Raw genomic sequence first — 15,000 nt, 5'->3', positions numbered from 1 at the left:
AGTCCAACGGACGAATCTGGGTTTGGCGGATGCCAGGAGAACACTACCTGCCTGAATGCATAGTGCCAACTGTAAAGTTTGGTGGAGGATGAATAATGGTCTGGGGCTGTTTTTCATTGTTCGGGCTCGGCCCTTTAGTTCCAATAAAGGGAAATCTTAACGCTACAGGGAAATCTTAAACATACGATGGCATTCTTGATAATTCTCTGCTTCCAACTTTGGGGCAACAGTTTGGGGAAGGCCCTTTCCTGTTTCAGCCTGACTATGCCCCCCGTCCACAAAGCGAGGTCCATATCAATTATATAACAGCGCGATGTCGCTGCGCTCTAAAAATGTTTTGTCGTGATCGGTGTGGAAGAACTTCGCTGATCTGCACAGAGCCCTGACCTCAACCCCATCGAACACATTTGAGATGAATTGCAACGCCGACTGCAAGACTCTTGGCTGGGCTGAGGCTCACTTTGCTGTGCTTGGGTGGGTTTGAGGGTGGAAGAATAGCAGTTGAAACTCAAACCCTATCCAGATTCCTCCTGATGACTTCATCTTTGCTTTTTGCTTGTTCGGGTTCCGTCTGATGACTCCAATGCAGGGCTGTACCTATTTGGTCTTCCATTTGATTTGATTTGAATTTATTTTAATCCCATTCTAAATTCAATTGAATAACAGTAAGAAATCTCATTGGTCAGAGTCAGGTGTCCAATCAAAGCGGGACGTCTTCATACCCGGTTATCAATGCCAACAGTTATAAAGTGGCAATTCTTATGTCTCTTGTTAATTACGTAACACACCAGTACACAAACGCCACACAAAATACACCACACAAAATAAGTCCTGGCACAGGTCTGCAATCTCTGATTGCTCTTTTTCTTGTTTCTCCTGTGGCTACAGAACCAAACAATGTATTTATTACAATCCCCGTAGCCCCATCCCCACCCTTGCACTCCCTATATCATCACACCATTTGAAAGCCCTTATCCCTGAGCAGGGGTCAGCTTTTTTCAGGCTCCAATCACGGTACGCTTTCTTGCGGCAATTTTTTTTACGGCCAGATGCCCTTCCTGATGCCAACCCTTTTTAGTCACTTTTGACCCTGCAGGGATAATTACCAGTATACTGGTGCTCATTTGCTGACATTCGAAAGGATGACAGGCTCCCTTCTTGATGCTAACTCAGCGGCCAGCGGGGTTCGAACTCAGGACCCCGAGGATCCCAAGCCACTGCCTTAACCACTAAGCCACACCAGGCTCATCTTGCACTCCCAATATGATTAACAGTAAATATCATTTTAAACTTACTCTACACATTAAAAAGTCATATATATATATATATATATATATATATATATATATATATATATATATATATATATATATATATATATATATATTGTTGCAGTTATGGAAATTCACAGAACACCATTCAGGTTCCTATAGATGAGTTATCTCGGTAAGTACGTGTTTTATAGATAGCCCTTTCCCCTAGTCTGACGGGTATTTAAATGTTTCTGCACTGTGGTTTATTATAATAGTTAGGTTTCCTTTTAGTTCGTCTTTACACCACCGCCAGCACCACCGACATTACCGCTGACCATCCCGCATCGCCCTCACCTGCATTCGCTTCCTCCACCTGGCCAATCGTGGGGTTTGCGGCTCGATTTGGCGAATGAGAGGATTGCGAGGGCGCATGCGCAGAAGGGCGTCCAATGTGAGGAAGGCGGAACTCTGGGAGGAGCCACACGGCGGCTCTCGACCAATCGAGGTGAAGTGGTGGGCGGAGCCACGAAACTCCCCCGCTGGAGACTCCGCCCAGAGGGATGGGAGTGCCCCGCCCACCACGCGCCTGTCCAATCGGGAACGGACGAGGAATCGCACGATGCTCCGTGTCCAATGGGGGAGCGAGCTGGGAGGAGACAATCACCCGACGGGACCTGAGGAGATTCGAGAGACCTGAGGAGATTCGAGAGACCTGAGGAGTCTTCAGAGTTCTGAGGAGACTTTTGGTGTGGAACTTGTGGGCTCTCTGGAAGGCGACCCGAGGAGATTTAGTCGGTCTGTTCTGGTCTCTCCCTCTCCTCCCGCTTCAGCGCTGCCCGACTGCCCACCTGGACTTCTCCTACAACGACCTCATCCCAGCTCCAGAGCTGATGGTTGTCCCTTTGCGCCTGGCTGGTGTGGTGACACCAGCCCCCAAGAGAAGGGGACGTCCAGCCACGCTACGTGGCCAGGTAGCCTGCCGCCCCTGGCTCTCACAGCCGGACTGTGCTCCTCGGCTGGAGAGCCGTAATAAAGACCCAAGGAGGTCCATTTCTGTCTGGGTTTGTGTGTCTCCATTTGTGGTGCCAGTCTGAGTAAGTAGTGAACGACTTGAGTGTTTTGCTGTATCTGCATTGCCTTGCTTTATATTCGGTGTAGCTCTGCTCTTACGTGTTCCCCAGTTCCCCATTATCATTTAATAAATATCCCCATTTGTTAAATGTATTCAGCTCGTCGTGTCCATTTCTCGTATTGACTGAACGTGTCGCATGTGAGGGATTAGATAGCAGTTGTGCCCCGGTAACAAGACAATCGGGCCGACGGAACTCGGCGATAAAAAACACTCGGCATCGCACACGGAACGGGCTCACTTCCGTACGCGTTCCGCCGAGGGTGAAGTACCCCGGTAGCTGGATCACGTGGGTACTTAGGTAAGTTGAAGTTGCCAATTAACCCTACCCCACGTGATCTACCTATTGGCGTATTTCGATCCAAAATAACCAGGACCTGTCGATTCCGGACTTATCCGGGGCGACGATCTGTAATTCCGGGCGATCGAGCTGAGGCGGCCCCACTGCTTCATCGTGGGCCGTGCTCGTGGCGACGCGCAGGTGAAACCGTAACAATATACAAATATATATCCTTCCCATCAGTGTTCAGAAGCACCAAATCCAGATAAACAGTCCCTTCACTGGTAGAGATCCGTCAGGGGTTTGTACTCGGGCCTTGCCTCGGTCCACACAGTTGGGAGTTTGCAGTACGAGCATCTTCCTGTTCGGCGATCTCAGAAAGTTATCCAAGTCTTTTGTTGTGCAGAGGCACAACCAATTATCTCAGGTACTTTTGCAAGTATTTTCAGCTTGTCAGAATAGTACATGCAAAATGTCAGATGACTTCACACAAATTGCAACAAAAGCAAACTCAACAGATTTTGATTCCTGGATATGTCCTCAGTGACAGAAAAAAAGTTAGATTTTCCACAAAACATCAAGATTTTCAGATCATACTGTTTGGGCCTCCTCCATCCTGTTTGCAGATGGCACACCGTTCAGGTCCCTCCATGCCTGAAAATAAAAATCCAGAATTAGTATAATTGTTTTAAAGTTTGAACTGACGATGTTATATTAACAAATAAACATAGCTATGGTATTTAAAATCAGAATTTGTCTTAATCCTATGAATGTATTAGCTATAGCCAGGCATTTATTCTTTGTTTGGACCGAATACGCACAAAGTGCACATATTTCAAATTAAGGGGGTAGGGGTAGGCAAATGGAAATTAATTCAATAAAAATTAATATTGTGTGTTAATTCTTTCACCAGAGGATAGTACTAATGTCTCTGTATCTGGAAATATATAGTATGTATGCCTGGGGATACATATGTTCTTGTATGAACAAACTTTCTCAAGTCAAAATATTTTTTCGGGAAAAAATATTGACAATTTTGGACAAAAAAGCTATAATTTTTGTTTTACCCTCAATACATATCACTTTTTTATAATTATTCTTGTATATCAATATACTGACCATAACTAGAAACAATTAGAATGCAGAAAAACATATTTACATATTAAAATATCAATCTTTTCAATTTTCACATTTTCGCCAAAGCCGGGTGGTGGCCAAATTGGATTTCCATGATTTCAGGACTTTACCCCCGGAGGATTCCTTAGGACTTTTTTTCTGTCACCGAGCACATATTCAGAAAACAAAATCTGTTGAGTTTGCTTTTGTTGCAATTTGTGTGAGGTTGACCAAATATTTCTGCAAAAATGCCTGTATACTAGAAGCTTTGTGAGCCATTTTAAGTAACTATACTTATCTCCGACACACGATATACCTAATTATGTCTGAACACTGACATATCATGGGGTTTATGCACATTCTGTGGCAGAATACATAATTGTGAAAGTGCCGTCTTCCACTGAAGCCAAACAAACTCAGAAAATGCGCAAAGTGCATAAAATTGAGCTATGAATTTCAGAATTATCCACCAAATTTTGCTGAAATATATATATATATATATATATATATATATATATATATATATATATATATATATATATATATATATATATATATATATATATATATATACCAGCAGGGATACCCGTGCTACGCACAGGAATCCCGTGGATGACGGCGGGTCTGAAGGAGTATATGTCACAGTTAATTGTAAAATTGTAGAGGCTGCCACCATTATTATTTTTTTTCCATCACCACTATAATATTATATTTTCCCCACCATGTTTTATATGCAGAAGACTCGAGTTCAAAAATGTTAAGATTTATTGCCGCATCAGATAAAATAAACCATAATGCCTCAACAATGTGAGGCTGGTTTCATGTCATCATTTGCGACTTAATTTATACGTCAGGCATAACCCAGCCTGGCCCAGCGTATTTGATTTATTTCCGTCTGTTATCCTGATAAAAAAATTATGTTATATTATGTATACGAAGTTACAACGTACCTACACCCATAACCATTCTATAAAATATCTACATAGCCCATAACCATTTAATTATAAAATATTACACACATACGCCATACGCCATACGCCATCACCATTCTATTTATACCTGTAATATGTATATATACAAACCACCACCACCATTTTTTTTATTTCCCACCACCATTTTTATTTTTCACCAGCAACATGTATTTCCTTCATCGCACATCCTATTCCCGTTTATGAAATAACTGAAGTAGCTCAATAATTTTAGTGGAGTGCTCGAGGATAAACAATATTTGATGTCTTCCCCACTGGGGCCAATATGCATAAAGCCTCCGATGATCCCACTCTGGAGCATCCAGCATATTGCTGACCATGGGAAAAGCAAGGAGTGGATAATTCCAGCCCTGCGACTTTCAATGACTGTCCTTGTGCCTTATTGATAGACATCGCAAAGCACAGGCAGACAGGAAATTGTAGTCTCTTAAATTCAATCGTTGAATTTGATGGAATGAGTGGAATTCGCGGAATGAATACATCTCCTTTTGCACATCCTGTCATGATAGTGGCCTCAATTACATGTGGTAGTAGTCTTTTCACAATCAGTTTAGTTCCGTTGCAAAGTTTTGGTGCATCTAGATTACGTACTAACATAATAGGGCATCCAACTTTTAACGACAGATTGTACGGAGGCAATCCTGGTAATTTCAATGAGTTTAGAAATTCTGTGGGATAATGTATGGCTTGCTCAGTATCCAGTGTGGTGTCAATAGACTTGTGACTATGTTGTTCACTGGAACTACCTGAAATAACTGATGGTTTATTACACGGACTGGTTCATAAAGTGGAGCCAGGATTGTTCTTTCACAGAGCCACTGTATGTTTTTGTAATTAGTCGCTAAATTGGGATACACATGAGCCTCTAATTCTTCCATCGATGAAACTATTGTACCACAGTCATCGGGAATAGATATTACATCATTTGTGTTCGGGATTTCACCATTTCCAAGTTTGAAAAGTAATTGTGCGAAATTGCCAGCATCTAAATCACCATATAATTTGACCCTCATATTTGTTGTTAGATGGATAGTTTGTACGAATGTCCAGAGGTATGAAGATTTTATACTGGCTTTCATTTCATCAGCTAGAGTGCCACGGGGTACTTCAGGTAAAGTTTGTCTGAAATCGCCAGAAATAACCAGCGTAACTCCACCTATAGACAGGTCTACTCCTCTTAAATCTCGCATAGTTCTTTCTAATGCTTCGAATGCATCCTTAGGCGACACCGTACCTTCATCCAAAACTATGAGGTCGCAATTCTTCAGCACTTTTTCTGCTTCAGTTTGTTTGCCAATGCCACAAACCGGATATTCCATTGTAGCGAAGTCGAGAGGCAATTTTAAAGCAGAATGCGCTGTGTGGCCACCTGAAAGTAGTGTTGCGGCTATACCGGATGAAGCAACAGCTAATGCGATCTTTTTCTGGCTCCTCATCTTCGCAAGCAAAAGGTTGAGTACAAATGTTTTGCCAGTACCACCCGGGGCATCCAAGAAAAATATCACACCACTTCCTTCTCGAACCGCTTCAGAAATCAGTTGATATGCATTACTCTGATCCTGCACCAGAAGCGGCTCATTGTCAGAAACAAATTTTGCGAGAGTATCTGTGTTGTAGTTTGTTTCACGGAACCATTCTCTACTGATGGTTGCGCTTTCAGACCTATTAGAAGAGGGAAGTCCCCACTTAGTTAAATCTTTCCCGCTCATGTATAATACCAAATCTTCAATGTATATCAGAGCCTCATTGACATATCTGGTGTGTCCTGGATGTCCTCTTGGGGATGTTCTCTTTGGACTCTCTTTTTTACATCCTCAGACAGGGCCTCTTTGTGAATGTCCCATAGGCTCTTGGGATCTGACATCTCACATGCAGTTATCATAAAAGCAAATAGATACCTCATGGTCGATGGGGATTGAGAAACAGTTTCCTCTTCAAGCGTGGCGTTCCAATGGGCATCATCTTCTAGGAGTCCGAGGAGATTGCAAGCCTCACGGAATGTGCTGCATATTTGCCCGTCCACTGTTCTCGGGTCTATGAAACTCACTGGACCTCGTTTCACATGCAGGAGGAGGCGGACGCAGAAACACTCGAAATTATTGGGATGTACTGTGTACACTCGACCCAATGCGTCAGATTTGTAAATACCGGGATATCCTGGAACTTCTGAACCTTGCTTCCTCCTGTTCCAACGTTTCTGACTCGAGTTCCAAGTGAAATACGTTGGCAGCTGAGCATACAGTAGAGTTCGAGCAAAGTCATCAATTTCGCATAGTTTGAAAAATGCCATTAAGTTAGAAATTGGAGGTTCTTCCGTCGTAAGTCGACGACTACCTGTATGTACAATAAAATATGACTTGTGTTAATCATGCATTAAAAGAGGCGTTTGTTGATGTGAATAGGGCCTATGATAAGTGTGTTGAATGCATAAGTCATAATTTGGAGACGGGAATTCGGAATTAACTGTAGCACTTTTTTCATTCTATTGCAAATGGCATTGGCCACATGTCAATCGGCTGAACTTGAAAAATTAACGTTACGAAAAGTGTGTCGAATGCATAAGTCATAATTCGGAAACCGGGAAGTCGGAAGTCATTGTCTTCAATTGACTGTAGTATTAATTTCTCATTCTCTAGCAAATTCCGTTGGTCCCATGTCAATCGGCTGAACTTGAAAAATGAACGTTACGCAATCAGGTGATGACGTCATAATTTGGGAAGTCGGAAGTCATTGTCTTCAATTGACTGTAGCATTATTTTTTCATTCTATTGCAAATGGCGTTGGCCCCATGTCAATCGGCTGAACTTGAAAAATTAACGTTACGAAATCAGGTGATGACATCATAATTCGGAAACCGGAAGTCGGAAGTACAATTCTTTTACATCGGACACTCCCGGGTACATGTTCTGTCAGCATGTGAAGTTTGGTAAGGATCAGTCCAGTACTTTTCGCGTGCATAGGTCACAGAGAAAGAAACACACAGACAGACACACTTTCAACTATATATAGATATATATATATATATATATATATATATATATATATATATATATATATATATATATATATATAGATATATATATATATATATATATATATATAGACAACTGTTACATCATGTTCATTTGAAAACCTGAAATATTTTACCCCTTCCCCCAAAAGCTTGAAATACACCAACATGCATAAAATAAAGCCTGTAATTCAAAATTTCATGGTGTGGGATGGGCATGCCCCATACACCCCTCGCAGGGCATGCCTTTAGCAGTTTAGCATGTTCAGTGATAACTTTTTTTTTACAGTTTGGGCATCCCCCACTTTTGATGACGTTCCTGTGACCCTGGAGGGTAATCGTATTGGGAAATGTTTGCTGAGAAGAAATACAATTGAAAACCTCAAAGGCAGCAAGACAACCCGTGAATGATGATGATGTTTTGATATTTTTCTTTGAGTGCTATAGCATTGGCCTTGATGAGTGCATTTTTATGAAATATGCAATTAAAGTTGACTCAAAAGTTCTTCCTGGTAATTACAAGCCATCTGGGCACTTAGTGATTGACAATTGCACACTCACATGAATCATACCCAGGTTGCTGCCATGCATCCTTACATCAATTCATGGGGGGTATTGAAGGTCTATTGGAGCATGTTGAGCTATATATAAATATAAAACTGTCCTTATTCCCAAGTAAAAGTAAGATTAACTCAGCCATTGACATTAAGTGATCCTGCTTGAATTTTCCAAAAGTTGATTGAAATCTCTGTAGTTGAGCATCAGAAGGTACAACGAAGCTCTCCTAAGGGCCAAAGTGCCCATCTTCATTTATCGTACACCGCTCCATCCAAATTCCATATCTCGGCGATACATGACGTCATCGCCAGGCGCTGAAGGAAGGGAGTACTCAGTTTTTACTCCGTTTTCTTGTTTGTTTGATTGTTTGTCTGGGTGATATCTCAACCATCCTTTGATCTCGGAAGATAAAATTTGGGGACAGAAATGAAGACATACTTTGGCAAAAACTTTTTATTTTTTGATTAATCAATTAATTGATAAATTACTTCGTTATTATCGATTTATTGATTACTTATTTATTTTATTTCACATCTGGGCAATATCTCAGGCACCTTTTGAGCTTGGAAGCTGATATTCGGAGATGACAGTGACAAAGTGATTTGGCCATAAAGTGTAGTTTTTGATTTATTGATCAATCGATTGATTCATTTTTCGTTTAACTACTTGATTTTCAAAAAGTTACAGATTCGGATGAAACGGTGTTGGTTTAAGTATGCTATTCGGCAATGGATTAAGAAATTAATTATTATACGATTATTGTTTATTTATTTTAACTCTGCAATTAATCAATCAATTATTGTACACCACTCCCTCCCAATTCCGACTGCACGTGCTGCAAGGCGACATTGCCGTCGCCGAAGGTGCCCCGGCGATATCGCGTGCTGGAAGATTGTTATTTATTTGGCATGGGGGTGGTGTACTTTTAATTTACCGCTCCTTGTTCAGATTTTGAGTGAAAGTAAAGGAACTTTTTTCGACTTTACACGTCAGAATAACTTTACTTCATGGGCTCCATTAAGGATCGTCATTTGAACGGCTTTCTGTCGCAGGGTTTTTGTTGTGTTTTTTGAGTTAGGGTTTACCTACTCTGTCTAATACCCCCATGAGGTTGTTTTTATTATTCCAATAACTTCGACTTTGACTAGTCTGACATGAATTTATCCTTGTATGTCGTGGGTAATATGGGGTGACAGGATGCCTCAGCTCCAGCATCCTCATCATTGAATTTGTCGTTTGAGTGTGATTCTCAGTGAAGTGAGAATTAAAATTGCCAGACTCATGTGATGCTGGATAGTGCAGCAAGGCACCTTATAAAGTGGGAGGCTTAGACAACTGCCCTGTCTGCAACATGGCCATTTAAGGTTTCAAATATCTTTCAAAAAGAGTAGGTCTGTCCAAATTTTCTGGAATAATTAAATGTAGTGTTTATCTTCTTGCCATGTTAAGATCCTTTATTTGGCCCACAATGCCCATGTCAGTCATATAATGCCCAATAAATGGTAAGTCCCGGAGAGAGGGCAAAATGTCGTACATATGATCTTCAGAATATGTACCGGGACTCCTGGAGCATTTTGGTGGTGATACTTTAATCATTTAGTCGTTTCTCTCACCCTACCTGAGGCTGGACTGCCAGTAATAATTCCAACTGAGTGTGTGGGTTTTTGCAGCCAGCAGGAGGATACTGCGGACAAGGAGAACGTGTCCAAAGCAGGATATGCAGATGGAGCTTCGGAGATCATTACGGATGACGAGGATAGTGAGTACACCCTCTGTACCACTGTGACCGCTGTGCTTGCAGGCTTGGAAGCGCATGGCTGGTTTTGAAGATCTGGAGTTAAGACCATTGGCTCACTTGTCCTTCCTTACCAAGGCTTCCCTTTTTTTTTTTTTTTCTTCTTTTCTCCTCCCAAAGTCACGATGCTGTTGTAGAGTTTGAGGAACATGATCCGTTTGAGATTTCTTTGTGAACAACCTGCAGCTCGAAATGGTTTTGGTTTCGATGTAATAACAACATCATTTGTAAAAATTGTGCCCTTGTTTAAATTCTGGGTCATCATATAAATTGACCAGCTATGTAACCTTCTTTAACTCGTGTCAATTTAAAAATGGCCGATCAAAGGTCTCATTGCAGCTCCAAGCACCACGTGTCTTTACAGCGGCCATTGCTTCAACCTTGCAGGCTGGCTGGGGCAGCACCAACATTAAACACGTCGTGATATAGATTCCTCTTAAACAGCATTCTTTAAATTATTACAAATTGTTCAGGAACGTGTAATTCTATTATTTCGGCGATTATAACTTCATAAATGATTGGAACAAAGATGGTTGTTGAATTAATTAACCAAATTGCTCAGAAGTCAAGGTTCTCTGGGCTATTGCAAGACACAACTGTTGCTAAAGGATCAAAGTGAAATTGTGAAGGAGTGTACCTTGAATATTGCAACATCACCGCCAATGATGGGGGGAATTAAATGAAATTGGATTAGCTGTTCCAACATCATGGAGTAAATTACAACTTAATTGAACCTTGATCTTTATATAGATCACCGGTTTAGGTAATACGAGACTGGTTCAAAATTGACCTGGACTTTTCATGCTCGTAATTAAGCTGGCAAGTACTGTACATTACAAAAAAAAAAATGATGCTTACATTCTATTTCAATGTATTCTCCAGCTTTGGAAATGCCTTATCAGTTTGGAATCGTAGGCTGTTGTAAAAAAAATTAGGACCCGTACGTAGCAAGTACAGGACATCAGTCTCAATGGGCTCTTTTGTCAAACATTCTTGACTGCAATGTATGTGGTTTTTAAAAAAAATATGGATCTTCTTGACTAGCAATCATCGCCATGTTGTGCAGAAAATCATTGATAAATTTCAACAGGCCTGATGTTTTCCTGTGTCAGAGTGGCGACCCGTCCAGGATTGTGCCCAATAACCAAGGAGACTGCTTAACCAGCACCAACGCTCTGCACAGAGTATGGTCCCAATCTCCTCCTCCTGATGTTTTCATTGACCAGAGATTTCATAATTATTTGCAGTTCCACCCTTTTTGTGCCACATCTTGATTTCCAGTACGTGTATTAAATTAAGCAGGAAAATGTAAGGATACGTATTGTTTACAGATGCCTACAAAAACAGATTTCCTGAAAAAGTATTTATCCTCCAACAATATATGGTGCATACCGCCTCAAACATCAGTCACAATGTTCTTAAATCCTTCTCTGCTGCTCTTGAAATATCCTGTCTCCTGTCCTTCTACCTGTCCTTTGCCTTTGGGCTATCTACTGTCAGCCTCAAAGTCAGCAAACATCACTCCTGCCATTGAGGAGGGAGCAAAAACACAGATCTTCTCAACTACAGACCAGTAAGCTTGCTTCCAATTATAAGTAAATGATTGATTCATTCCATGGAATCAATTCCCTGGAATGGATTCATTCCATGGAATCAATCATTGCTGGCAACACTAATGTTTCTTCTTTTCAATCAGACTGATCTCTGAGCTTCTGTCTGGATTCCATGTTTCTCACTCAAGTCTTGACATACTGATACTCCTCTCTGACCAATGGTTGCTGGCCCTAGATCTCAGATAAGAGGTCAGGATCCTCACCCTGAACATATCTCGGGCATATAAACATTCTGACAAACTGCTTTCGTTGCCAAGCTGGCTGACTGTGGCATACAAGGCCTACTTCATACCTGGATCTCTGATTTCCTCCACTTATGTACTGAATTCATTCATTACTATCAATAGAACCCCCCCCCCTCTCCTTTTTCCCAGTGGAGGCGGTGGTGCCAAAAGACAGTGTATTGGGCCTATCCTTATTCCTCACATATACAACCAACCTCTCCATTACTCTGGAAAACCTCTTCCTTTTTGCATATGTCTCTGCATTATGTCATACATTATCTCCTTTACATTGACGCACAGAGAATGGCTGTGTCACCATCTGATGGATCTAGAATTGATTGGATGTTCGTCTAACAATTGGGACATGTTCTTCAATCCTGCAAATAGTACAGTCTTGCCCTGTTGCTCCAGAAGGATCATTACACAAACCTATCTGTTTATATGGTCAGCCACCGTTAAACCTCTCTGCCTCACCATCAGCCATCATCCCTCCTCAACCCACCATATTAGCAAAGCTGGCTTCCAAAGTCAGCCGCAGACTCGGCTTCTACGTCGATCCAAGTTCTTCCTTGATGAATCAGAACTACTCGCAGCCCATAAGGCTTTTGTCTGTAGCTCAATGAAGTACTGCTCTCCAAAATGGGCTGGAGCCCTCAATCTCTCTCTCTCTCTCTCTCTCTCTCTCTCTCTCTCTCTCTCTCTCTCTCTCTCTCTCTCTCTCTCTCTCTCTCTGTCTCTCTGTCTCTCTGTCTCTCTGTCTCTCTGTCTCTCTGTCTCTCTGTCTCTCTGTCTCTCTGTCTCTCTGTCTCTCTGTCTCTCTCCTTGAATCTCGGGAGTCTAAAGCTCTCAACATTATTGGCATTTCCCATGATGACGCTGAAGCACAAATCCTGTTGCTCTTACATCACACACAGGTCACTCAAATCAATTTTGGAGCTCCAATGAGAGCCAAGGGAAGTAGCATTTCCAAAGATTCCTTGTTATATTATTTTCTGGAAACTGCAGCCCTGAATGTAAAATGATCTCACAACTGCATCCAGGGGCCAACCAGAAGTTTTTGAATGGGAAAGGGGGAGCGGCTGAGGGGGGGGGGGGTCACATTCTGCCTGTCAAGTGAGAAATCTTTCAAATTCAAAGGAGTATGGGACGGAAGGTTTATTTGAAGACATTACACCGTATGTACTCTGGCCAAAGGGGGTGGTTAATCCTCTGCCCTCCCCTTCATTGGGCCTTTGACTGCAATACTATGTTGACCATGAGAGTCGATAAGAAAGTCCAATTTGGGGTGTAATGAAAGCATCAATCATTCCATTTCCGGTTTCATCCCTATAAACGAATGGACAAAAACAGAAATGACAAACTTCAATTATTTGTAAAGCAGCAAGCTTGCTACCCAAGCAAGCTAACAACAATATCAAGGAATTGTAAGAATGTAACCATCTATTTCTCGAGATTCCACATAATGGAGTTGACAAAGAAAAACCTGACTCAATCGAAGATGGTCTTTGTCCCTATACTGGTCTAGGGAATCATTAAACTTTGATCGATTTAAGCCTATCATTCACTGTTCTCATCCCGCTGATGCAGTGCTGGCCTCCTGGCTTCCTTTGACTGGTACAATTGATGATGAAATAGAATTGCATCAAATAGAGTGGCAAACACTTGCATCGATGATGCGGATAGTTACTAATTTGAGTGAATCTTTGCGTGAAGTTTCATTATAACTCTCAATCTTTGTGCAGGGATTTGTGTGTGTGTGTGTGTGTGTGTGTGTGTGTGTGTGTGTGTGTGTGTGTGTGTGTGTGTGTGTGTGTGTGTGTGTGTGTGTGTGTGTGTGTGTGTGTGTGTGTGTGTGTGTGTGTGTGTGTGTGTGTGTCCACAGGGTTAGTGTACTCTTTTAGTTGGCTATTATATCTGCTATTTTAAAGCAAGACCATGTTATTGAGATGATATGTAAAGGAGCTCATGAAGTTTTGTTTGACTGCAACAAATGTTTGAAATGTCTCCTGTAAGTTCTGCATATATATATATATATATATATATATATATATATATATATATATATATATATATATATATATATATATATATATATATATATATATATATATATATATATATATATATATATATATATATACGTATGGAATAGTTTGACTACAGACAAGTGTTTCATGCGAGACTCTGGAAATAACCCTCATTACAGCATCTTTGAGTTCAGAAATGTTAATTTGGTTCTCTTTGAAAACATTTTCCTGAATAAATCCCCACAGAAAACAATCCAAAGGTGAGAGGTCAGCAGATCTTGGAGGCCAAGGAAATCCAGATCGATGGGAAATTATTTTGCCAGGAAAGTGATTATTGAGTCACTGCATAAATACCTCAGGGCATTTTCATCCACCACCTCAGCATTTAAAGACGCCGAAGACTCTTAAGACCCCAAATATCTTAATTTGGCCCAAATTTGCCACACAGACCAAGACTTTTGACCGCAAAGACCCTTTAGACCCCAAATATCTTAAAGACTCCTAATACCGGTTGCACCCCTCAGACTCTAAAGACACTTTTGGCCCATAACACCTGAAGGACCCTTAAGCCCCCTTACACCCTTCAGACAGATTAGACAGCTTGGATCTTTGACCATTTATAGCTTTAGACCACTTGGACCTTTTTAGACCCTTTTGACCCCCTAAGACACTAACTAAAATTGGAATGTACCCTTTAGACCATCTAGAACCTTTTAAGCGCACACCACACAAACATCGATAGTCTTCTTGCAAAACACAGAATATACATTTTTCAGTAAGTAATGCGCAAACTCGAACCACCCACTGGGTTGGTACTCTGCTGTCCAATAAATAAAATTTGTCTCTGTCTGTCTGTGTGTACAGAGACATGACAGAAGGAAATAGACACCATGGTTTATAAAGAATTAATTTATTGAATATTTGATCCATTTTAATACATACACTAGTATTTGGTAGACTTGTCATTTGCATATTTCAATGCTTTTCCTCTTTAAGTTATAGAACT

The 15,000-nt window shown here is 41.1% G+C and overlaps 1 protein-coding gene across 3 annotated transcripts in view; it reads left to right on the top strand.

Moving 5' to 3' along the window:
- The window catches only part of LOC147020315 (phosphatase and actin regulator 1-like), a 124,254-nt gene that overhangs the window by 24,254 nt on the left and 85,000 nt on the right, over positions 1-15,000 (top strand). For all 3 annotated transcript variants that reach the window (XM_085895611.1, XM_085895610.1, XM_085895609.1), the window contains exon 3: positions 10,006-10,094. In XM_085895611.1, coding sequence (XP_085751737.1) covers positions 10,006-10,094 — 89 coding nt within the window. The remainder of the gene's footprint in view (positions 1-10,005; positions 10,095-15,000) is intronic.

Source organism: Eptatretus burgeri, chromosome 9 (genome assembly GCF_056783735.1).
Source record: "Eptatretus burgeri isolate ZD-2024b chromosome 9, Ebu_testis_v1, whole genome shotgun sequence".
Taxonomy (NCBI): Eukaryota; Metazoa; Chordata; class Myxini; order Myxiniformes; family Myxinidae; genus Eptatretus; species Eptatretus burgeri.
The sequence above is the reverse complement of the archived record's forward strand: the minus strand, read 5'-3'. Positions and strand labels throughout refer to the sequence as shown.